Source organism: Anguilla rostrata, chromosome 3 (genome assembly GCF_018555375.3).
Source record: "Anguilla rostrata isolate EN2019 chromosome 3, ASM1855537v3, whole genome shotgun sequence".
NCBI classification, from domain to species: Eukaryota; Metazoa; Chordata; class Actinopteri; order Anguilliformes; family Anguillidae; genus Anguilla; species Anguilla rostrata.
The window spans coordinates 59303351-59329168 of NC_057935.1; the positions used below are offsets into that span (position 1 = coordinate 59303351).

Below are 25818 nucleotides of genomic sequence, written 5' to 3' on the forward strand. Positions count from 1 at the left end.
AATAAAATAAAAATAATAACAAAGAATCAATTAGTAAGCATTATGTAATGCTTTTCCCCCCCATTTCTGATGGGGCCAGTTCCCGATATCTCCTAAGACCCCTTGATCACAATATTTTGTGAAACAATGAGACACATGGAAATACATTTCCTTCTCAAGTGTAACATTTTTAGTTCTAATTTTACAGCTTAAGAAAAAACAGGCTACTTGATAAAAATTGGATATATTACGTAATGTTGAACACTGCTCTTAGGCATACAGAGAATAAAGTGAGTGGCAATGTCTGTAGCATGGGAATCCACCACTTACACTTGAAACGTTTCTTGCAGTGGATGCATTCAATTATGGAACAGACATGAAATAGATCAGTTTTATATGAACATTGACATCCCTTTTAAACAGGAATATACTGTCAGTTACAAGGAGTTAGCAAGCGTAAGCAGTATGCTGTCCGTGTATGGTATATACTTTACGCTAGCTTACAGATTTTGTCTTGTGAAATTCTTTTCAATTCCTCATGTAGAGCCCAGGCAAGCATGTACTGGCTCATCAGCTTCTTAATCCTTGATAACATAAACATCCCACCTCATCTCAGAAATTTAGCAAAAGCTTGCAGAAAAGATCAAATTACTTTATTAATACAGTGACATGTAGTACAGTTCCCAGTAGTCACTAAAACTTGTCACATGTCTCTCTTTCCTGTCACCACACAGTCAGTCTACTGTATGAAACAATTTGTTTATTCTCTTGCATTCTAATCACATTTATTCTTGTAATATGCCTTCTCTTCAGGAAATGCTGTGTTGTCTTGCCCAGCATTGTGTAACCCAGGAAGAAGGACCAGCCTCCCACAGACTCTGTACCAGGAAGTACTACAGGGAGAGATTGTTCACATTCATGACTTTCCTTGTACTGTATATGAAGAGAATCCAGTCAGACAGGCTAAACAAGACAATAGACGCGTAGAGCAGAGCAATTTGACTGTTGGCTAGTTTCACCCCACACTGCCAATCAAAGATACATACACATAGATATAGCATATATGAACACAGTAAAATGTCCAGTGTTAATTAAACTCTAACAGAGTGCATATGATTTGGAAACATATCAGACTCATGCTTAATATACTCCTGCTCACAAGATACACCCCAAAATACCACGTTCCTCTCATGAACAATAACAGTAATAATAATAATAATGATAATGATAATAATAAAATATTTAAAGCATGTCCCATGTAAATTGAATTACCTTCTACCTATGCCTTTTTAAATTCACTCCCCTATTCATAAAAAAAATGCATGTAGCAGGCTACTTTATTTCAGTATAATGGATTTTATGACAGGGCCTAGGTTTACATTGTGTGAAACTGAAGTTAACACGTATACACACCTTAACGTCCTGATAAGAGTTCAGGTAGAAGCAGAGCGAGGCGGAGGAGGAGGGAGAAAGAGGTGGAGAGGGTAGTAGAACAAAAGTTTGGAATTTGGTTTCATAGTTTTTTCTTACTTTTTTTTTTAAGTTGTGAAAAGAGAAACACGGAAGGCGAAAGAATCATCAGAATCTGAAGCCAGAACTCCACCGTTATCATGATCCTGGAAAGAAACTTAAGTTAAATTAAGATGGGAGGCGGAATGAAAAAAACCCGGGACGGCAAGCCGTAAGGCGGAATAAATGAACTTCATGTTTTTATTGCTTAACTAAAATACATTATTCGATATTTTGATTTTGGAGATAGACTGGGAGTTTGAACGTAAAGAAAAAACACTGCGGAAGCGAGTCGTCGTTTGTTTTGCCAAAGGTAAGTATCGGCCACTTACCTGTGTAAAAGTATCGACATGAGAGAAAGATGTTAGCAACCGTAGTTAGAAAGGTTTGAACGATTGAAAGACGTTAATTTAAATTTAAAATTAAGTTTCAAACCTAACCCCCTAATTTAATCTGTGTCGTCATTTTAGCTACATGGAATATGTATGACAATACTAAAACAGGATTATTGTTTAACCTCTGCTTATTCATTCGCTGAAACACTATCAACCGTTGGGAAAAATCTAGCAATCTCAACTGAATTGAGATGGCTGGCTACATTGTGTGTGAGTGTGTGTTTGTGTGTGTGTGTGTATATATATTATCATTCTGTCAGAATCTCTTACTGCATTTGTACATTTTTAAGTAAAAATTACCTATTAGTACCCATATAGAACATTATCGTGCTTTCATGGTGCGAAAAATAAAAATGTACCTCCAACGTACCTTATTTTTGAATGTGTACATATTTGTACACATTTTCACTTTGAAAAGCCTTTGCTTGTGATTCATTTAGAATATAGTTTGGATATAGTTTTTGAAATGAGAAATATTCTAGCAGTCAGGTAATTTGGTATTACAGTTGGCCTCCTACATTTTTCTGAGGACTGCATGTTCCATTCATATTAGTAGCAGTACATTTTATGACTCAACCCTCCATTAATACTTATAAACACAGTATTAATATAATAATACCACACCTTTTTTTCAGGTATAGTGATTGTGAATTCAGCACTTCCTTGTGGATACATGAGGGAATAATTCTCATTTAATTATGTAAACCTATATGCTATGGACATCATACGTACATCTACGCTTAATATTGTCCTTTATACACAATATGTAAATACAAGTATATTCTTACAATATAGTGCAAAAAACTGTTTTGAAGACTGAAATGAGCAGGCTGTTATACAATTGCAGCAGAATAAAGAGATCATACCGTGACATCAGTGCCGAATTATGAGCAAATTTGCTGTGATATTTATTCAGATTTATTTTAATGCCTTACCTCTTCAGCAGAAAACAGTTACAAGGGAGCAACAATAGGCAGCATGCAGATATTGAATTTTAATTTGAGTACATTGTGGGGGTATGATTATGCAAAGAGAAGTGAAGATAGAGACTGGAGATTATTTGTGTTCATTAATCCAAATAGTAATATCAGTGCAGGCATTTCTATGGGAATGGACTGAAGTGTCTTCTGCATGTTGAATGGGTGTGGGTTTGGGTGTAGTCTTTGTCTATATTTTTCAAAATAGTTCTTGCCTGGACAAGCCCCAATGTGTCCGTTATATGTGTGTGCCAGTTAGAAGGTAGTATTTGGCCTTGTCTCGTAATTGTGAAAAGGACTCTGTAAGTGTTATGTGGGAACATGACAGTGTTTATTTGACTAGCTGGCTGAGGAATGTAGAAGTCCTTCCTCTCTTTTCCTGCTGATGCATTTACCTGACAGAAGTAGAAGTGCACAAATAAACGTGAATAATAATAATAATAACAGCGTAGCTAAAACTTTCAGAAGAAGGAAATAGAACCATACCATAGAATATAATTTAGGACAGGACACGTGATGCATTGTATTGGCATTTCTTTTGTTTTTTTGTTTTTGTCATGATGACTACACCATTACTGTGTGTTCTACTGGTAGAGCAACTTCTTCCTCCATTAAGTACATGAAAAGCAACTATGCACAGATAAATTGGTTGCACGTAAATACAAATAAATTTCTCTCATATATATTCCTTTTTCCTATATATATATATTCCTTATGGACCTCAGAAAGCTGTGCTAAATATTAAATGTGATAGTTGTGCAATATGATGTTGCTCATTGTTTTTAGTTCCTCCCCGATTATCACCTTATGCCTCAATTTCTTTTGAGAGCTGTACTCTATGTTATTTTACATTTCTGTGTAATGCTTTTTGCTCAAGCAGTCATTTTGAATTAAATCTATGTATAAACTCAGTGTTCAGGGACTTAGTTTGGTTGGCTGGTATTTCCATAGAACATTGACACAATAGTTTGGTCCCTAGCTCATGTGAGTCATGTGAAAGTAGATTTAATTATGCTATAAATGTCTAACTCTCCTCATCCTAGGATGATAGCACAGTATATTAACAGATCATTTGCATTAGGCAAGAAAAAAACATTAATCTCCTGTGCTGTTCATAGCATCTGTACAAGTTACACTGGTCCAGTTAAATGCTTTCTCCAAAACAGGGGGAAAATAAATGTGCAAGCATCAAATTTAATTCCTCCTTCAAACACTAGCAACCAAACATGCAAGTCTGATGAACAATCTTTAGCAGTAGGTGAAACTTGCTTCTGCGCCTGGCTAGGTGGGCCATCTCATAGTCTAATTCTCCTACACCCTGTTCTCAGTCATGTGGTGCCTGGCTATGAAATGGTGATGGACCAGGACACACACTGGCTGTACCAACTGCTGGCAGACGTCCAGTTGGAGCGGTTCTATCTCCGTGTGCGGGACGGTCTGAATGTGACCCGGATAGAACACTTTGCCTATGTGAAGGATGCTGACCTTGAGCAGATTGGCATCGGGAAACCTGGTGAGTGCAATTGATCAGTAACATGGAGAGCCAAACAGTGCATTTCCCTGCCTGTCTTAGCAGCTGATACACTATTTGGCATGAACTAGCATCTGGATATATCCCCCCCCCAAAACTTGTTAGAATTGGATTGGTTTACTAGATCCGTAATTGAGTCCAATACATTGAAATTTGTTCCTAAATGTTCACAAACCTATTCAGACTCTAAAATAAATATAATAAAACAATAATCCTCTAAAATAATATATCCAGCACTGAAATTAGCTATTCATTTAGAATCATTGTGGCTATGTGTAGTGATGTATTGTTAAATTTACTGTATATGTGAAGGGGTCTTTGCTGAGCTATATTACTGTGAAAATTAAGCACCGCATTAATAATAATATTATTAAAGTGCTGACATCTAGGACTAGCTAGGTTACAATCTGTAGGAAATGCAGGGGACATGTTGGAGAAACTGTTTAAACTATATTTGATTTAAAAAATATACTGTAAAGGAGCTGAGATTATTGCTAGTGTAACGGGTGGATGTGTATGCAGGTCAGAGGAGACTATGGGATGCAATCAAACGGCACAAAGTCACCACACGCCCAAAATCATGGATGTCGAAGGTACACAATTTATTCATCTCTCAATATTTTACCCTATAAGAAACAAGCTATTTCTGTTATGTTTCTTATTTCTCTGCTTTGGGTTTTTAAAAAACATTGTTGTGCATTGAAAAGTTGTTGTGACAATGACCACTTTAAAGTTGTCAGAGTTTGAGACATTAGCATTTATACTTCTCTTTATAGAGGCTTGTATGTTCTTGTATGAGCTTTTTTTTTTGCTTCCAGACATTCGTGTGTAGAGGGCTACTTTGTATCATAAATTCATGAATGGAGGAAGGGATAGTTAACTGAAGTAGATCCCTCTCTTTGCTATTCACAGTCAATGTCCTGTTTCATATCATCAGTATATAGCGTCCTCGGAAGCGGACTGTTTATATTTTTGCTATTTTTCTTTTTGCCTTGAAAATTCTGTGTACACATTATGACATATTTTTGAACTGTACACAAAAATATAATGACATTGTCATGTTATAGGTGCTTCTAAAGCCATAAGTAATCACATCAATGTTACATGAATTTAAATTATTATTTACTTTGTAAATATGAAAATGGGTTCATTTTATACTTTTTCCTGAAAATAAAATGAATTTTAATGTTTATTGCTACATTTGCATTTAGCAGATTTGATTATTCAGAGAGGCTTAAACAAATTACATTTTTACATACATATTTACATTGTGCTGTTGGATATTTTTACTGAAGCAATTTATGAAGTATCTTTCTCAATGGTACAATAGCACCACCACAACTGGGAATCAAACCCACATCCCTCAATTTACAAGCCTTGTTCCCAACCATCACACTACACTGCTGTTGTCCCAAGCAGTTGGATATTCATCAGGTATCATTCTGGTCTGTGGGAAGGCTGCATTATCTTTTTTAAATCAGTGGGTCTTTTTCAAGGCAACTTCTTTACATTTTTGACATTGTCATCCTCATCAGCATCACTGTCATGGTGGGAATCTTACCATCAAGTTTCTGACAAGCCTCAGGAGTGCCTCTTCTAAATAACATAGCATAACATAACAATGACGAGAACAGGCCATTCAGCCCAATAATGTTGATTTAATGCATTTTCCTGACTAAATTGTACCTAGTGCTCTGATTACTTACAGACTAGCTTGTATCTAACACCTTCTCAAGGCTGGTCTTGAAAATCCCCAGAGTTTCTGCCTCTACTACGTGGCCTGGCAGGCTATTCCACACATTGACCACTCTCTGTGTGAAAAAATATTCCCAATGTTTGTACGGAATTTATGTTTTTCTCATTTCCGTTTATGTCCCCTCGTTTTACTAACCTAAATGCTAAATGTGTGGTAAACTACAGATTTTTACACAGATTAGCCCTAGATTCCCTTTAAGTAGAATAGGGGCTTGATCTGTGGGGAATCACAAACTGAATATTATTAAGCGATACTCACTGCTTGCATGACACTTCTTCAGGTCTTCAGTGGACGTTTCCCAGAGGGAAGTGACCAATGGAGTGGGATGGGGACAGGACAGGGGCAAGAGACAGGGCGGTCCCCCACCTGTCTTATCCAGGACACAGATCTGTTACTGGGGGAGAAACTGGGCTCTGGGTCTTTTGGAGTGGTACTGAAAGGGGTGTGGCAGACCCCAACTGGACGTGTGGTGAGTGCAGGACCTCTACAGGAGTGCTACAAATACTGAAAGATAAGGGTGTAGCAGTCAATGAAAATAGCCATGTTATTTATTTTGTGGTTTATCTACATTAGGTTCAACTTACAAGTTAACTGTGCCTTTTGTGTTACTGATTTTATAATGTGTGGGTGTGCAGTATATCTTAGCTCAGCTGTAAAAATTGCCTATTCCTTCCATTCTTTCCAATGGCCTCTTCCTCCATCATTTTTAACCTACCTTTTCCCTTTCATTCCCTGCTTCTGTCTTTCTGACCTGCTGTCCATCCCTCCCTCCCTATCCTCCTCTGTGTATGCCTCTTCCCACCATTCTTCGGCCAGCTGCCAGTGGCAGTGAAGTCTCTGAGAAGCAGACAGACAGACTCACTCACAGATTTTCTCCAGGAGGTGAACACCATGCAGTCTCTGGACCACCCCAACATTATCCGTCTTTACGGAGTGGTGCTCACACAACCCCTCAAGATGGTAACACTGCTTTTTCTAGTCATTGCTTTACCCCCCCCCTCCCCCCCAGTTTCAGAGAACAAAGTGTTATGAGTGTTGTGTTGAAAATTTCTGATTTCTGATTGCTTGTATAAAAATAAAATTTTTAAAAAAGATGCAATTGTGGGATAAAATGTTTTTGAAATAAATTGCAGACAATGGGCCTGACATCCTACTTTGTGCATTTTTGTATCCATTTTGCAGGAAGGGCCTTCATTGTTAGGGTGCACTGTCAAATCATGAGTGCAAGTAGATTTAACCTACCTTCATATGGCTGCACTTGGCAGTAACCATAATGTTCAGCTTTAATTCCAATACATTTCATAGATCTATATTGGCGTACTATGGAAGAATACATAAACTGTACCCAGCCTTTCACTGCCTCACTTCTCTCACCTCTCCCGCCCAGGTGACAGAGCTGGCAGCGCTGGGCTCCCTGTACGACACCCTGCGCGCTCGCCAGAACGAGTACCCGCTGCTCCGCCTCTGGCTCTTCTGCACCCAGATCACGGCAGGGATGGAGTACCTGGAGGGGCGGCGCTTCATTCACCGGGACCTGGCGGCGCGGAACGTGCTGCTGGCCTCCCGCGAGCTGGTCAAGATCGGAGACTTCGGCCTGATGCGAGGCCTGAGCCAGGACACGGACCACTATGTCATGAACGCACACAGGCGCATCCCTTTTGCTTGGTGAGCAGGGGTCTGGGGTCGGGGCTGTCTCAGCAGGAGGGAGCGTTTGGGGAAAGGGAGTGAACTTTTGCGGTTAGCATTGGTGTGGCTGACTTTCAGTTAAGCACACCATGCGGTACTTGTTTTTGTGTTAATGTTGTCAGTCTGTTGAGATTGTTTGTCTCTGTCTTTCCATACCTGCCTGCAGGTGTGCCCCTGAAAGTCTGCGCGTAGGCTCCTTCTCCCACGCTTCTGATGTGTGGATGTTTGGGGTTACTATGTGGGAGATGTTCACGTACTGTATGGAACCCTGGCTTGGGATGTCAGGTCGACAGGTGAACCCCCGTCCATGTCTGTAAATATGTCTGTCTGACTATGTTTGCCCTCTGTGTGTATGTGTGCGTGTGTGTGTGTGTGTGTGCGCGTGCATGTGCATGCATGAGTGTGTGTGTGTGTGTGCTGGTACGTGCATGTGTTTGTGTGTGCATGTGTGTATGTGTTTGTGTGTGTGTGCTGGTGCGTGCATGTGTTTGTGTGCACACATGTGTCTGCCCCCTGTATCTGGAGTCAGTAGCCTGTTTTATTTATACTTATTCTCTGCTTTGTTTATGTGATCTCTGCATTAATCATGTCCTCCCCTCCTCTCAGATTCTCTTTCGTGTGGAGCGAGAGGGGGAGCGTTTGGAAAGACCGCTGGACTGTCCCCAGGAGCTGTACACTGTGATGCGCCGGTGCTGGGCCTGCAGCCCGTCTGACCGGCCCTCCTTCTCCCAGCTCACCACAATGGTGGCAGAGGTACAGAGCCTGAAACGACATACCAGGCCTGTCAGCTGCTCGCTGATAAGTCTCCCACTCACTTCATTCATTGCCTCTGAACTGAGGTGGAGAGTCCAGAAGTCAGAAAGTGAAGGTCCTGCCATGCGTTTCTTCCACCCATGAACTCAGCCAGCTGATTTAACGAATTAGTTCTACCCCCTGACTGAAGAATTGTGCTAATTAGCAAATCCAAGTGATCAGAACAAAATCATTGGGCAGGATTTTTACTTTCTAAAAGTTTCTTGTATTCTGCTCCCCTGCTTCTTGAGAATCATAAATGAGAGGCAAATAATTAACAAAGGGCAATGATAATCATAAACCTTTTTGGCTAAAGGTTATTTTTATAGTCTTCATGGTAGTCATCTTGTTAATTATTGTCGTCCAGCAGACCCATTTATCCAGGACCAATAAGAATATATGATATTGTTTGAATAAATATGTCATGAGCCAAACATTTGACCCACAAGGCCAGTAGTACTGCTGGTTTTCTTTTCTACCTGATAGTTAATTGATTGATAAATGCCATTGACTGGCCAGAGATTGTACTCACCTGGTGTCCCAGGGTTAAAGCATGTCCTGATAAGAGGGGAAGAATGAAAACCTGCAGTACTACTGACTCCGAGGGCCAGATTTGAGTATCCCTGACCTACAGTATAGTACTCAAGTACCCGTGGCTGTCTACTTTCAGTAATACAGCAGTGGCTTCATCTCCACCCCAAACCTTTATCAATCACATGAATATTATGACATGCTTTCTGTTTCTGTTTCTGTTTAGGCCCGGCCAATGGAGGTTTGTGCCTTGAGGGACTTTTCTGAACCACGAAAACTGCCCTTACAGACCAATGACATGGTGACTGTCGTAGATCATGGGTGAGAAAGAGGGATAAGGGGATGGAGGGAGGAATAAACAGAGAGGTGCTGTGTCCTACCACTGATTGCAGTTCCTCATCGGAATAGCATTACAAAAATAATCTAGTTCAGGGCTGCCCAACTCTGTTCCTGGAGATATACAGTCCTGTATGTTTTCACTTCAACCCTAACAAAGCACACCTCATTCAACAGCCAGAGACCTCGTTGAGCTGCTAATTAGTAGAATCAGGTGTACCAAATTAGGGTTGAATTGAAAACCTATAGGATGGTAGATCCCCAGGAATGGGGTTGGGCAGCCGTGCTCTAGTTCTTGAACTTAATCCCTGTATTGTTTTCCCCATTTCTGTAATTCTGGGAGAAGCACAGTGAAAAACTAAAGTAAAAGGGACTCTGTTGTGGCTCAAATTAAGAACAGAAGGGTGCTAGGGATCCTCTCATGTGGTCCTGAAAAGTAGAAGCCCTGGTGATGCTCTAACCTACTTAAACCATTAACATTCTGCAGAGAGAAAGCTGAGTTCAATTGACCAGTTGAATAGTTAGTGGATCCAAGTGGCTTTGGCGCTGTGGTCCTCCAGGGTCAAGGGTGTGAGGGCAAGGCATGGGTGGGCTGTTTCAGCCATCTTGTCTTGATTAACATTAAACCAAGCTGGACACGACAGTCCACCCTCAGCCATATTGTTAACCCTATGTGTTTTGTTCCCCACAGTCTGGAGCTGTCTGAATGGAGAGGCCAGAATCATAAGACTCTGTGTGTGGGCTTGTTTCCTGCCAGCATAGCTGCCCCCTTGATTCCCACCCCTGCCCCTGCCCCTGCCCCTGCCCCCGCCCCTGCTCCTACCCCTGGCTTTATCTCTGTTCCCTTGAGGGACAGTCTGCAGCACATGGGTCATGGAGATGTCCACCCAGACCGCTGCTGGGGGATGCCTGGACGTCTGGATGAGTACGTCACTCTTTTTCACCAGTCTGTATATCATCTGCGCTCTTTATTGGTTTTGTAGCTCCAGTGCTTACTTTTTTGGAGGCTGCCTTCTGGTAGAGACTTAATTTCACAATAAACCGCACATTCTACATTCTAAGGAGAACATGGTGAGGGGAAGTCACTGAAAAAACATGTGCTGTAAAGTACCATCTATGTTGGTTGGTAATCCTCTTGTGTGGCTGTGCAGTACTCCTACTGGTCTCACTGTGTCAATGACCTGTGTGACTTCAACCTCAACTATGCTGAAATGAATGGGGGTTTGTTTTTGTGTGTGGACTTTGTAGGACTGCAAACTGGAGGAGTGCAGGAGTGCCCAGAGAGAAGGAGAGTTCCAACCTACAGAGAATGGCAGGTTAGGAGTAACCAGAGCTCATTCTGATACTGAATACAATGATGCTAATCTGTTTGAAAGCAATGCAAGTGGATAGTTCTTGTGCTCTTGATGGTTTAGACCTATTCAAAAAACAATAAGTTATAATAAGCAGTAATAAGTTGTCTATGAAAAATATGAATGGTACGAAAACCGCAAATGTTCTCCTTGCAATAATATAGGATTACGGACAAGGGCAATTTTTTGTGTTGTGTGTCTTCAGGCATTTCTCGAAGTTTGGAGTCAGTTCTTGGTGGGGCCCAGCACGGGGGTCAGGGTGGATGGGGCAGGATGGAGAACAGAAGACCTGGTCCCAAACCCCCATCCCACCCGTTCCAGGACCCAAGGAGGCTTAGCGACGCAGGCTGTGGGCCACCTCCCCGCCCACCCCCGCCCAACATCAAACGCCCAAAGCCCTTGGTGCAAATCCGGGAGCGCAAGCCTAATGTAAATTCAGGCCCCGGCATGTGGCCTCCACAGCAGCAGCAACCACCTCAGCAGCAGACTATGGGGGTTAGCAACCTGACCAAGATGGCCCACATGGCCCGATCCACCCCCCAGCTGGATGATTTTGGAGAGAAGGAGAAGGACAGGGAGAGAGAGAGAGACAGAGAGAGGGAGAGGGAGAGGGAGAGATACCCACCTCATGTGCAGAATGAAAAGGCAGCGCTGATAGCACAGGTACTGTATGAAGTATTGTATTGTAACTTATGAAAGATTTAATGATATGTGTAAAATATGGATGCTCTGTGTGCAATGTGTGGGTGTACTAGGTGCAGTACACCAGATATTGTGGTGTTGTGTGATTTTCCTGCAGTGCTGAGTTCCTGTCCTGTGATTTTTCCAGGTTCAGGAGGCGGTACATGGAGTGACCATTGAGGAGGTTCGGAATGCTCTTCGCCGTAATGACTGGAACCCATTGAGGGCTGAGCAGCAGCTAAAGGTAGTCACAGCCAGTTATGTTTGCCAGTCATTGCCCTCTGCTCCGACCCCTTTCTAGCCTCTGCATGACATTGCATTGCCTTCTTTTTGTCAGTCTTCTCCAGAGTGACTGAGTACATTCACTTGATTAACATGAGAAATAGTGCCAGACTGGGCTAACAGCATTCCCAGACTAGTGAGCACATAAGTCACCTCACTAAAGCACTAATGGATATGAACTATGCAAAGCAAATAAATCTAAAATGCCTGTGCAGCCCCTTAACCCCTTAGCTGCCTTTCTCTCTCTCTCTCAATGAGTGGTCAAACTGATATCCTCTGTGCTTCTCTCTTCTTTTCCGTCCCATTCTTGTCCTACTGCCTGTGTCTCTGCCTCCCGTCCATCCAAACACCATTCCACACCTCCTCCCTGTCTCAGACAGAGCAGCTGTACTTCATGAGCATGTGTTCCCGAGAAGACTGTATTCGCATCCTCTCTCGGCACCAGTGGGACCTACAGCAGGCCAGCCGCTACTTGCTCAGACTGGCACGGGAGGGAGACCGAGGAGGAGGAGGAGGAGGAGAAAGGGAGGGACTGGCTGGCACCGACAGGCACTGAGTTTGAAGGGGGCAGGAAGCGAGCAGAAACGTGGAAGATTTCAAATGTGTGAAGAGGGTTGATGACGGCAAGACAGCCTGCTAAGCACTGTGGAACGAGAGGTGGACCAGCAAGAGACCTGTGAACAACAGATACACACTGTCACACACAGGGAAATAGCACATGACCTGACCAGTTTAATTCTACGTGCATTACTAGCAGGATGGACACCCTCTCAATTTCTCTTAACGCTCAAAATTCTTGTCCAGTGCCACAGCACTCACCGATAATTGAACTGAGATGGGGCAGCGGTGTACCGCACATGCCAATGGTAGAGCTTTACACGCCGCTTTAACCTCTTCCACAGGTCCAGGAAATGCACATCTACACACCCTTAACTGAGCAGGTGACATGCAAAGTTGCAATTGCATATACAAAACACAGAAAATCTCTCTTGCTATTGAAGGCGTGTGCAGAATGTCGTATGAAATGGATAAAATGTAGTCCTGTGACATTGTACACACTGTCACACACTACACATGAATGGACATATGACGGAATTGCAAATTAATCTTCTAATGGAGATACGAAATTACATCATAGTGTTTGCATTTTACAAACATGCTGTTATTCACAGCTCTTAATTTGCAGACTATGGAAGGCAAAACATTTTCTGTTGGTCTTTTTTTTTAGAATAAAATGACAAAATAAAATCTGTTTTCAGTAATAATGTTCTTGAATAAATCAGATGTACATATGGGACATTTCTATTTGGTGAATAAAACACTGGTATTAAATCAGACTGAATGGATTTGAAGAGGTGTGGATATTGATAGGCCGCTGTTTGAAAGTGAGACTGACAAAAACAATGTAATTGGGAATGGATCATCACGTTGTGTATCTGTGTGTGTTTTGGAGGAGGGTCAGGGAGCTCCAGTAGTGAGCTCAAATTATTTTACATACCCTTTATTGCTGACTCTGCGTTTCACATTTAAGTTCATGTCTATGCTTGTTGAAGTGAACACAATGGGGAATCTAAGTACCTGTTTTTTGCTATGAATAGAGCATACTAACGATGATTCATTTTGGTCACATTTAGTGAAACATCACTCCTGGTCTACCTGAAATATTCAGATCACCCTCTGTGGAAGGATTTTCACATTTATATTCTTGAAAATCTTTTTATTCCCATTTTTAAATAAGTTAAAGGTTATTACATAGCATTGCAATCACTCAGCACAGGATCCAGAGTAACTTATACATAATGAAAATATCAGCGTTAATCTCAGTGCAAAAGTCCAATATTTCCAAAATGTCACAGGAGACACTTTTAAAATCAACCCATCCATCCATTATCTATACCCGCTTATTCCTGGTCAGGGTCAAAGGAGGTGCTGGAGCATATCCCAACATGCACTGGGCAGGAATACACCTTGGAGAGCTTGTCAGTCCATCGCAGGACCATCCTGAAAGGACATAAATTAAAGCAAAAAAGAGGGGGGGTGGTCAGGGGAGCCATGGTACAATCTTAGGCGGGTTTATCAGACTCTGTGAGACAGGTTATTGTATCCTGACTGTAATGGCAACCTCTATATACCACCAGGGGGCCAGAACAGACAGCCGTGGACTGAAAGTGCAGGTTGGGGTACAACCTGGGTACAACATCCCGACAACATCAGATTTTAGGGTTAACGAGTGTGTTTACCAGGTTCCCAAGCAACGAGCTTTCTCTCGCTAAACGGGTTTCCCAAACACCATCGTTAGACTGACTTAAGAGGAACTTAAAGAGCTTCTTTGCAAAGTGCGTTACTGCTAAAGCATGAGTAGTTGATAAATCAATGCCATGAGTTTGTGCGTGACTCGTTTGTAGCCAATCAACACTGAAAAATGAAGTGCTCAAAATGTGAGAATGTATCATGTTATCATTAAATTATCGCTATGTTGATTCTTAGCGTCTGCCAAATAAAATGTAATTTAATAATAAATAATTTATACCCCTGTATTTAATCTAGTGGATTAAAATTATCCCTGATTGCAGAATTCTCACGACATTACTGCGTCATCAATGTATTCTTCTGCACCTTCAGGCTTCAGGCGCAGGATTATCTGAAGCGCTGCCATGACAAATTTATCTGTTCTCCACAATGCAGCGGTGGCAATTTTTTGGCCTTATTTATAAAATTATACAAGTGCAGCCATTTGTTTCATTAATGCCATTTAATTGGATTAAAATAATCAAGTCATCGATGTGACATTGCCATTTTCAATTAAATTTAATACACTGTAATTCTAAATCATATTCAAATAGGCCCTACAATTTTTATGAGTATGTACTTCATTTTTACAATATTTACTCTCAGTAGTCTTACATGAGAAAGAATACACTGAGGATGATACACTTTTTAGGCTATTTTAGGCTGATTCTAAGCGTTCATCGAAAGCGCGTGCGTATTGTGTGTACTGCCAGAGCGGACGACTGCGATCAGGATCTTAAAGAGGTCCTTTGCTGCGAACGAGTGCTGTCGATGGTTAGTTTGAACATAACAGGAGGGTTAACTGCCTCAGAGTACCAAGGGTTTGATTTGATGCAGGCTCATATTGGTTATGTTTTTGGGTACGTAAATAAATGATCTGCATAACCAGATTGAGTCAGTGCATGAACTCACTCACATTAAGATAGTTAGTCCAGTAATTAACTGGCATTAAAATTTGGAATGCCTTCCTATTGATACATCATCTTTGGTAAAACTGGGAGTGTGTAGACAAGGGTGCATGTCCTCAAAGGCTTGTGCATCTAACTTCTGCATCTCTTTTCACTCTACAATCCCACGTGCTGCACTCCACAGCAATTCTTGGCAGAGGCAGAGTGCAGTCATCAGCATTGAATAGGGGAGAGGCTGCTGCTCAATTCAGTGTATATCTTGCCTACTGAAAGCCTTCCTCCTTAGATGTCACTAGTCAATATTGCACTGCTCTGTGGAGCTGTAAGGCACTGTTGATGCTGACACAGTCCTGAGTACTACTGCCAGATTTGCTTTCCCACCCCCTTACAGTAATTTCACTGCTTTTCTACAGCTGAACTCAGCTAGAATTAGGAACAGTTGGAGATCAGTTTTTCCAATTGGCAACAGATGTTTAGACTTTGGAGGGTTTATTCATTCCCCCTAGCTCCCTCATCCACTTTTGCTTCTCTGCCCTTTCATGAGCTAAAAGGCAAGCATTGCCTGTTTATAACTTGCATTAAGTATTACACCACTGCAGTTTTACAGTTTCTTTTATTTGTGTAAAAACAATATTTCAAGGAAATAAGAAAAAATAATATCAAATAACATGGCAAAAAATGAAAAGTGCTAAATCACCTTACTAAAGTTTGTTTTTGGTTCTGATATCAATTACACAAAACCAGCACAAACTATGGGTCATTTGGTGCAGAGCAAGTCAGGTGACATGAAAAGTAAGTACACTCTATAGAACAACAATTTAGCAATGATTCAGCAGCATTGGTTTAAGGTGAAGTTTGAGCTGCAGGTGCTGAAGAACTTTCATTTCTTCACCTCACTACAAGATAAGGCTTAAAGCCGATGGAGAGCAAGACAGTGGTTTTATAACAAAATAATTTCTTTATCAATGTAGCTTTGGGTGTGTCAGTGGCAAGCGAATGCATTTCTGTGTCACAGAACCCTACTCTACCTTCATTAGAGAAGGGAAGCAGATCTGCCTGAGCTGAATTTTATATGGCATTTTCCAGACTATGGATGAGGTCAGCACAGCAGTTCTTTCCTCTGTGTTTGTTTTTGTATTATTCCAGGGGTAGTATCAGGGGCCTGGCACACCCATTGGGAAAGGACAAACGGAGTCAGCTGGACACTCCCATAGCTCAAATATCCATTAAACAGACACAAGTAAAAACACATGCCACCATTTTTAAGGATCTTACAATGAGAATGGATTTAACGACATTATTTTTATATCCAGATCCCGTTTCACCTTATGAACAACACTGACCTTTTCTACTCATACCTGCTCTACCCAGAATTCCCCAGATGTGAATTAAGTCATTTCATTGACATCATTGCACTGCCACTTGTTTGACAATAAACACAATAGGTATTATACATAGTATCACTATGCATCATCATACCTGTATTACACAAGTAAAAAAAATATATATATGTAATTATTGTACAGTTAAATTATACAATTAAATGCAAGGACAATAACAGAAGAATTTAAAGGGACAGGATGTACGTGCTTAAAATTTGTTTTGTATTGCAGAAACAATGCAAAAAACAAATGTCAGTGTCACAAAACCTTGCAACTCGGAGGGAAAAAATTTTAATTTTTTGAATTTTAAGGGATATCAAAATTTCCCAGCATTGATTGCTAATTTAACAAATTACCAAGTAATAGTAACTTAAAAAATGAATCAAACTTATATATTTTCCAACATTACATGATGGTGTAATCAAGCTGTGTTTTGAACCAACTTTATTAGTTGTTTAAGAGTTAATGATCCTTCTGACAGTATGTAAAGCTGGATGAGAGCTTTCAAAAGTACAATGGACATATATATGTTTTTTGCATGACACCACCAATGTATATATATTATCTAAAATTATTAAGGCAAGTCAGTGCGCTAGAAAAAGCTGTAGGGAAAAGAGCATATTGATTTAGCAGTTAAAACTGAATAAAAATATTTATCCTTGGCTTATTGAAACCTGGTGTATGCTGTAATATCACAGGTTATAATATTTATATCAGGAAATATTAGGCTAAGTAGCATGCTGGATAACTGGCAATATTCCATAGTTAAACTACCTGTACACACGTCAATGGACAAAAACATTAATAAACACAGACAGGCTCTGAGATGCACGTTTGTGGTTTCAGGCAGTTTCCAATGATCTGGGCTTAGCTGCAGTCACAAACGGCCTCTGATGTCCACAGTGACTCGGGAAAGGAAAGACTTTCCATGGCAATTGGACAATTTTCTATATGCATCAGGAAAAGGATAGTGTCTCTCAGATCAGCACAAAAAAAGCAAATGGCAGTAAAAGCAACAGAGGCTGTTGAACATGAGTGACAGTGCATCTCTCTCCCTTCCCTCACTTTCCCCCTCTCCTTCTCACACTCTTCCTCTTCTCATGAGAAGACTGTGTTGCGCTGGTTTGCTTCCCCAACCTTCTCAAAGAACATAAAGTCCTGTCAGGGAAAAAATCAGAAAGGACGGATTATGATTCAAAGATGGTGCAAAGGTATTTGCAGATGAAGGGGTTAAGTACTGACTGACTAATGAAAGCTACAGTTAATGTTATACCTTAATGTAAATAGTCATTCGATCACATCCTGCACTGTACAATGTGTCAGTATGTTATAGAGTACTGGGCAGGGACACAGTTTCAGCACAGTAACCATGGCCCACAGACAGCCACTCACAATGAGAAAGCAGGCACCCATGAGAACGGCTTTCATCTTCACATCCAAGTCTAATGGGAACTGGATTCCAAAGTTGTCAGTGTCAGTGAAGACCTCCTTCAGCAGCCCACTCCATTGCTTACTGATACGGCCAATAGATTTCCCCCCATCCTTGCCTTTCAGCTGTATGGGGGACAGTGCCAAAGGTCACACACAGAGACACAACACAGAGTGACAACAAAGAGGGCATTTTCTCTATGGTAATCATCACCATTTTTCACAAGACCATACGCTAAAATATGCTAAGACTCCACCCTGTTTCACCCCCCGTGACCCACCTCAAAGTGGACATCTCCGCAGCAGTTACATGCAAAGCAAGGCCCCTCCAGCTTCATAAGGGTCTCTCGTGACGCACCCTTGATGGAGAATTTTGGGAGACAGGGGTGCCAGTCCTGAACCACATAGCCCACTGTGGTACCAGGTGGTGCTTGTACTTCCATCTAAGACAAACACAAAGCACACATAACCTAAGAATTTATCAAGAATTGTGCATTTGTTCTTATTTCTTTCAGGCACTGCCATATCATAAAATAGTATTCTAAGATAATCTGAATACTTATCACAAAGACAGAATGTTCAAACCAGTAAAAAAAAAAAAAAAAAAAAAAAACAGGAAACCACAAGGGTGTCCAGAGTGGCACATTCTACTGATGCAGTTGTTCTTAGTGAAGCAATACATGTTACAGTCAAGATGTGTCTGCCTGAATGGAACAATAATGGAGTATACTCTGCATTACTGATCAAGAGAAACTCCTTTCATGGGAAGAGTGTTTGCACCAGCCCTAGCAGCTGCGTAGTCCTCTGGTGGATCAACTGAAGCTGCTTAACTGGAGAATTGCAGAATAAAAAGCAGTGGCCTGCTTAGAGAATTCCAGACTAAAAGTGCCCTCCCAAACATTCAGCAATGGGAAATGCCTACAGTTGCAAATGAGCATTCCAATACAGAGTTTTTTGTTCCTGTCAAAATAAAGCATGAACATGCATCTGGACAAATGGGCCCATTTGATGTTGCTGCAATGAACTAAGGAGGGCCGGTGAGGGGGGTACCTCTTGCAGGCAGCAGGGGCACCAGCATGTGGCGCAGCGGAAGGGCCGCACCAGGCGGATGACCTCCCTGTCCATGTTGTCCTTGATCTTCATGTCAAAGCTGCGGAGCGAGCCACAGCAATTGCGGGTGCAGCAGTCATTTTTCTCCTTGGCCTTGTAGATCTTCTGGCCAAGGCTGTTCTTGATCTCATACTGATTGTTGGTCTCAAAACCAATGAAGGCTATGAAAATGGGGAGTGGAAGAACACGTAGAGTAGAAGAATAGGGAGGAAGAAGAAATAGAGATTTATTTTGTTACATTTTTGTGATAACACTTGATCATTGATTTTCCTTTTTACATGGTTAAATTAAAGCAAGAAGAGAGAAATCTATGCTTACCTTCCAGCAACTCTACTTTCTGGTGTATCAAGATCTGATCAATCTGCAGAACAGAAAACAAATTGAAATAATTAATTGAAAAGGGGAAACAGAAAAGAGCAATCAGATAAAAACAATACACCAGTTCATCACCAATGTTTCACAGATGGCCCCATATTGTGTGTGTTGACCTTTTACCTAATGTTTATGAACTGTAATACTTGTGAATAGTTCCCAAAAAGAATATAAGTGACACATTCCAGCTCTTTCAACAGCAGTAGTGTAAACAGAATTGGCTATAAGATGTTAACAAGTACAATATGCTCCAGTATTCATAGGTTTACAGGGTTTTGGTTTTGGCCATTGCTGGGCTGCAGCGTTTCTCTTCCTGTTTAACAGGTTCATTTGTTAGCTGCAAAGTTGTGGTTGAAAAATGGCCCACATGACCTCTCAGACTTGGTGGTGTCCCCTCCCGTTGTAGCACCAGGATCACAAACAACTATGAAAACAGAATTCTGCTTTAGCCAGAGGTTAAAAATAAGAGTTTAAGGCCTAAAACCAAGATCCCAATACACCCTAAAATTTCCTAAAAAGAAGCCAGGATGTCTGAATTATACATTTAATTAAAGTACTACTTTAACACAAAACAAAGAAGTCATCAGGCCCAATATTTCTATAATTTCCAGCATTTATTCCACACATTCATTTTATGTCAGCAAGGAATTATACAAAGTGAAATGCAGAACCTTACTTCACTTCAGTAAGTGGTCTTCCAACCACATTCTGGGCTAACCTTTAATTGTATGCCTAAGACACACTGTCTTGAAATCAAGCTAACATGGGGCTCCTTGAATCCCCTTGCTTTTTCACAAGAATTGACATATAACAGGAACTTAGTAGACCCTATATACTTCTGCTATGTGGATGCATTAATCTAATGGTCTGAGCCCATTATCTATTGAATGATGAAAATGAACATGCATGCTACTGTTGAAGGAGGTCTTTGTGTTGGACATGAATTAGCTTCTTATAATCTCTAAACTACTAGTAATGCCGTTTTATTTCCAAAGGTGAGCATTAATGACCCTTGGAGCTACACCACATGCCCACATCACTCTGCGCAGAGATGTGGGCATTCATTGCATCAAATAGTTAAAAACCATGCTAATGGATACTGCCCATGACTGTAGTAAAATAATCTATGACAGTTTGACGATGGTGTGATAAAGGAAAGGGAACTGATATATAATTTAAACTAAAGCTCAAAATACCTTCTCATGCACAGAAAAATAATTAACTTGAAGTACAACACAAGTAGTTAATTCAGCTTAAAGATCAAAAGGGGAACAGTGCAAAAGTACAGTAAAATTTGTTTTTTAAAAAGTAAAAGAATTACAGAAAGTCTTGCCAGCCTAATGTGGAGTACAAAGCATTGAAAATATGTGAAGGCTATAAAAACAAGCTTTTCATTGAGCTAGAAAAGTGTTTGTAGTCAAGAAACTGCAGCTTTAACATTCTGCTATTTGGCCAAGGCGTGCCTGCGCTGTGTGGGTAGATGCAAAAATGAAGCCTGCTTTGTTCTTATTTACTATATTTTGGGGCAAGAATGCAGGGAGTGTAGCTGTCAGGCACACATGCACTAACTCACCTGTGTGAGGTACTCCAACCCAGGTGGAACCCCTACAGGAACAGACACGGGTGGAGCTGGAGAGATAGCTGCAGGGGCACCCACGTTACCCGCCCCATATTCGTGCATGGGAGCTTGCTGGGGGACAGGGCTAACTGGGCCGGGTTGGTACATTACAGGCTGATCTGGGGAAGGCTGATATCCCATATGGAAGCCAACAGGGGGCGGAGCCTGATTGGGGTCACCATAACCCCCATGTGGCATTGGGTATGGGGGCATGGAGTAACCCCCTGGCTGAGGCATGGGGTATGGTGTTTGGTTAGGAGAGGGGTAACCTGTAAATCAAAAACATTTTAATGAAAACCAACATGCAAACCAGAAATTATTGAAGTCTTGGCTACAATTAACTGAATAAATGTGCAAGCAAATTGGTTTAAGCAACTGCATCAGGAATGAAAATAAACGCTTTCACTTCGTGAATGGAGCTTGACTTCACTTATATTACAGAAATATGCCGACCCTGTAGAAATAAGAGTCCTTTGTCTCATCATGTTTGCATCCGACTTCTGTTCACAATTATCCAGGCTCACCCTTTTCCATCTGTTTATTTAACCTTTATGGAGGAGTTTATTTCCAAACTGTCATGCTCCCAATATGCCCCACTGTACCTAAGTTTCACATTAACAGGAGGGATGTGCATGCTTTTCATTTGTCTATCCTCCATTTTCTCATGAAATGCCCAGATGGGACTTCTTTTTCTCTCCAGACAAGACATTTTAAAAAGGCATTCAATCCAACTTTAAGTAATGCACACATTGCTTCACCACACCATTCTTAAAGGCACAGTGCACTACATTTTTTTGTTTCAGTTATTTTTCATATAGTTTTGCATGTTTGAAATCATATTTCAGTTAGAGAAATCACATCCTGGACTGCAACCAAATTTCCTATTTAATATCTGCATATAGCCTTCAGGTTTTATTTGACTGATGCAGACTTGCTTTCTGAAATCTACATGCCTCTGACTGGAATGAAGACCAAGCATAAACGGCCACATGTGATGTAATACTGAGTTTTGAGCAAGGTGGTTCTTGGTTAACCACAAAGAGGAATTTTTGTATTTGGTAACTATTCCCTATTCTGGTTGATAAAGTAAATAATAACAGCTATATTTCAGAATATGCAATGCATAGCCTCAATACTATACAAGAGACGTAAATAACGAGACAGATGGGTAAGAATCTTGTGGGGAAAACACCACAAGAGGAGGCAAAGGAGACTTTTTCCTACTTTCCACAAAACAGACGCAACTCCCCAATTCCAAAATCCTCTTTGTTTGCTCGATATGCACAACTAATTTCCTGTTTAAGTGGAATCCTGGGAACCAAATTAACTGGTAAATAATGGGTGCAAGCATACCTCCTAATGAATTTTGGAAGTCATTTGACTAGCACATAATGACAATGTGGGCTAGTCAACAGGTCAGACTGGACCACAGCCAGTTGTTGCACAACAGGTCTGTGTTTTAGAAGTCTTCCATGCTTTAAAAAAAAGGTTAGAATCTGAGTCACGGCATCTACACTCCCTACATTCTTGCCTCGGAATCTGAAAAAAAACTAACAAAGCAGGCTTCTTTTATTGCATCTACCCAGTACACACACAGCAAAGGCACACCTAGGCCAAACTAACGCTGCAAAAGCTCTACTACGAAATCCTTTTAAGTTTAAGGAAAATAGTTTTTTACATCCTACACATATTTTATATTTTCTGTACTACACATTAGGCTGGTGAGATTTTCCTGTAATATTTGTAATATTTTAAAAATGAATTTTCACCACACTTTTGTTCCACTTTTGAACTATGAGCTGAGTTAACTACTTAACCCAATAATGATGTATCCTACTTAAAGTAATTTATTTCCAATACAATCTCTGTGATGTAATTTGAAGCATCCATTTTATTTCAGTCAGACATCCCTTTTAATTGCTGCACTGGACCATGGGCATTGGGTTTACTTATGAGCACACCTGCAGTTCCTTGAATATTTTGGAAAGACACACCAGACAGTCAGTGAAGAGAAGGGGATCCTCTGAAGGGTCTGTGGTCTCCATTTGAACTTTCCTCCAATCACATGCCTTTAATTGAGTTAAATGAACTAATAGGCACCAACAAAAGTAACCTCTCACTTCACCACGTGTTTCAAATTTTTTTGACTATGTAACCAGGTCAGACTCTCCAGAGAATTCCAGGATGACACGTTGGGCCAAAATTAAACTGATCGCCTTTTACAGGGGGTGCACTAACTGTTCCCCAGCATAGTGAGACTCACATGCATTCTCATGCATGCACACACACATACACACAATAATACACAATGTTATGTAAAAAAAAAAAAACTGCAACCTCAAACTGCTGCAGTATTAGACGTGTACATTCGCATTCACACATAAAAATGAGAAAATATCAACAACAACAAAAAGCATGTAATAGTGGGTACAGAAAGATTGCAAACAGCAGCTACACGTTCACAAATACCCTATGAATGCATGAGTTGACACACACAAACTAGTAGCCTATTACCTGGTCCGGACATGCTCGGCTGAGTTCCGTAGGCAGCAAACAGGAAAGTCCAACTTCCTCTCTGTTGCAGTCACAGGGTTACTATGGAGACAAAGAGAAAGTGAGGGATGGTGGAAAAATATATGAGGGTAAGTCATTTGACTTCAGTACAGAGTTACAGAACCAACCGACATTCCCCTGTAGTTTTGGGCTGGGCCTACAGATAGAAAAATCATGACCATTCCAGCAATGCACTGTAATTATAGCCAGGACTTGCATGGGAAACCCAAATGTTTTATTAATTTTGTCAGCTTAATCACTAGAAAATGAAGTTTCACTGAGAACACAGGATGAACTGTATCCCTAACAGTCTTGGGTTTCCACCCCTAAATCATAGGAAATCAAAACTCCATGCTGTTGAATACTGGTAAACAATTATCTGGTAATGTAAACCGAGGCGTGTGCAAAACAAAAGCGAATCGACCTTAAAACTGAATAAATTGTCTTTTATCCCGATTCACTGCATTTAATTCTGGTTCTATGTCCCTTAGTATCTACTGAGGTAGTTTGTCGTGCGCCAGAAATGTTTTTTCCCCCAACCTCCACAAGTTCGACAGATGGTCCACTGCCAAGAAACTTAACAAATCAGCTGCTTATAAAGAGTAATGGTGAAGATAACATCATTGCATTCTTCAACAGTTTCATCGGAAATGTAAAAATAAACGCAAAATTCAAAGAGCTAAAATTGGATAACTGCTAACGAGACACACAAAGCTCGTGCGGTGCAGCATTTCATGCAGCTGTACACGATTCTAGATGAATCGTGTTTACTTCACAATACGCTTAATATACATGGAATGACTGCAGTCAAAACACTACAGTAGCAAAACCAAATAATATCAGCAAATAATAAGAAAAAGTTTAAATCTGCGAGCGACCCAAATTTAAGGCCTTAGTAAACCATTCCCTCCTTAATTTAATTGGCTCTCAAAGACAGTTTCTGTCTTTATTACGGCAAATTCGGTTGTAGCTGCTTTGGTCGTTTCGTTTCTGAAGTTCATATTCGTAGAACGTCAGTTAGTCGTGATAAGTGGCCACTTTCCTCGATAAGTCGCAAACAATGATAAGTGTATGTAAATACTGAGTAACATAAAGCGTAATACACTGTAAAGTAACGAGAAACATGTAGACTACCATTTACATGAATTATAGCTACATGATTTGTATACTGCGCACTACACTTGTGAATCTCCACGGTCCTCACAACCCCAATCCCCATCCAAACTTGTTTAGGAGGGAAACGGTGTAAACGGCAAGTCTTCGCCCCAAATTTTTTAAAAAAAGAAGATGTTTCTCGTTTTCTTACCGTTTGGCAAATTCGAACAGTCTTTTCTTGATAACAACCAGGAAAACAACTTATTTTTTTAACTCCTAGGTTATAAAGGAATGAGAAATACGTTGTATATATATACGTAACCTTCCAATGAACTATTCGGGCGTGACCGCATGTAGCCTAGTCGACTGTGTATATGATATGATCTGGGTTTTTTTTTTTTTTTTTACAGTCTCTCGTTTTCACACGCACACACACCACACCTCTCCCAGCTAAGTTTCTTTTCTGCTTTCTCCACTCCTCCTGCTATGAGTCATAAGACTTTCGGCTACCAATTGGCTACCCAGCTTTCCATTTTTCCACTTTCCAGCGTTCGCTTTCCACCCGGAGTGTAAAGTGAATTGTTCCTCTTCTATCTGTTTTCAAAGAATATGCGAATAAAATTAATAACATGCAATGTTCAATTCTGCGATCTAAAATAGGCTACATCACTTAACTATCGTATTGTAATTTCTATTTAGTTAACGGTAAGTCGGTGGCAATTATTTGAAATATTAGGTTTTATTTCTAGTTTGTTGCTCAATAGTGATGCAAATGTTTTTTTTTTGCAACGGATCTAATTTAAAGTCAACTCTTTGGCTGTCGTATGTTTTTGCAAAATCTCCATTCAAATCCGCTAGAGGGCAGTGTTTGTTCAGTACAGACTTGTAGATACAGCGTGCGATCACCGCTTATCTCCCTCTGAGGGTCAACTGCACCAGTAGCCTTTCTACCCAATACTAGAAAACCTACCTGCCCCTTCCAAGCTAGTTGAAGTTGAGGAAAGCAATCCTTAACACTAAAGATTTTGCAGAAACCTACAGCACCCAAGGAGGGACAACTCTAAAATAGATGCATTGCAAAACTTCAGATACTCAAGAATGGTTTGAATGACCATGTAGTGCTTAAGCACTTTTGGGCAAAATATAGGCAGACATTGAGAACACCCAGAACTAGTTTTCTAAGGCTGTAGGCCTTTAAGAGGGTAACAGCTGATGCACCTCCAACTAAGTCAGTATCTCCCTGGCAAGATGGTGGC

The 25818-nt window shown here is 40.8% G+C and overlaps 2 protein-coding genes and 1 long non-coding RNA gene across 3 annotated transcripts; 1 reads left to right on the top strand and 2 right to left on the bottom strand.

The window, feature by feature from the left end:
- Nucleotides 1-610: 610 nt before the first annotated feature.
- Nucleotides 611-1532, bottom strand: LOC135251395 (uncharacterized). The gene is made up of 2 exons (XR_010329138.1): nt 1393-1532; nt 611-872 (listed from the first exon to the last, which is right to left on the bottom strand). It is a non-coding gene; the product is annotated as an uncharacterized LOC135251395 (long non-coding RNA).
- Nucleotides 1479-13345, top strand: tnk1 (tyrosine kinase, non-receptor, 1). The gene is made up of 14 exons (XM_064328796.1): nt 1479-1801; nt 4189-4373; nt 4914-4984; nt 6428-6616; nt 6964-7107; nt 7535-7812; nt 8000-8126; nt 8440-8586; nt 9383-9477; nt 10184-10417; nt 10741-10808; nt 11050-11507; nt 11674-11769; nt 12184-13345. The coding sequence occupies exons 2-14, from the start codon at nt 4211-4213 to the stop codon at nt 12361-12363; spliced, it is 2250 nt and encodes a 749-aa protein (XP_064184866.1). The 5' UTR covers nt 1479-1801; nt 4189-4210; the 3' UTR covers nt 12364-13345.
- Nucleotides 13346-15598: 2253 nt separating this feature from the next.
- On the bottom strand, nt 15599-25031 carry LOC135251393 (phospholipid scramblase 2-like). Its single transcript, XM_064328797.1, has 8 exons — nt 24774-25031; nt 23429-23509; nt 20870-21183; nt 19243-19285; nt 18865-19085; nt 18096-18257; nt 17779-17940; nt 15599-17544 (listed from the first exon to the last, which is right to left on the bottom strand). The coding sequence occupies exons 2-8, from the start codon at nt 23439-23441 to the stop codon at nt 17485-17487; spliced, it is 975 nt and encodes a 324-aa protein (XP_064184867.1). The 5' UTR covers nt 23442-23509; nt 24774-25031; the 3' UTR covers nt 15599-17484.
- Nucleotides 25032-25818: the final 787 nt, after the last annotated feature.

Excerpts from the sequence above, each read along its gene's own strand:
- tnk1 (XM_064328796.1), top strand. The coding sequence starts at position 4,211 with ATGGTGATGGACCAGGACACACACTGGCTGTACCAACTGCTGGCAGAC. Across the intron at positions 10,418-10,740 it reads ATGCCTGGACGTCTGGATGA|GACTGCAAACTGGAGGAGTG; the intron begins GTACGTCACTCT and ends TGGACTTTGTAG. Across the intron at positions 10,809-11,049 it reads CAACCTACAGAGAATGGCAG|GCATTTCTCGAAGTTTGGAG; the intron begins GTTAGGAGTAAC and ends GTGTGTCTTCAG.
- LOC135251393 (XM_064328797.1), bottom strand. Across the intron at positions 18,258-18,864 it reads GCCCCTGCTGCCTGCAAGAG|ATGGAAGTACAAGCACCACC; the intron begins GTACCCCCCTCA and ends TGTTTGTCTTAG. Across the intron at positions 17,941-18,095 it reads GCGGAGATGTCCACTTTGAG|CTGAAAGGCAAGGATGGGGG; the intron begins GTGGGTCACGGG and ends TCCCCCATACAG.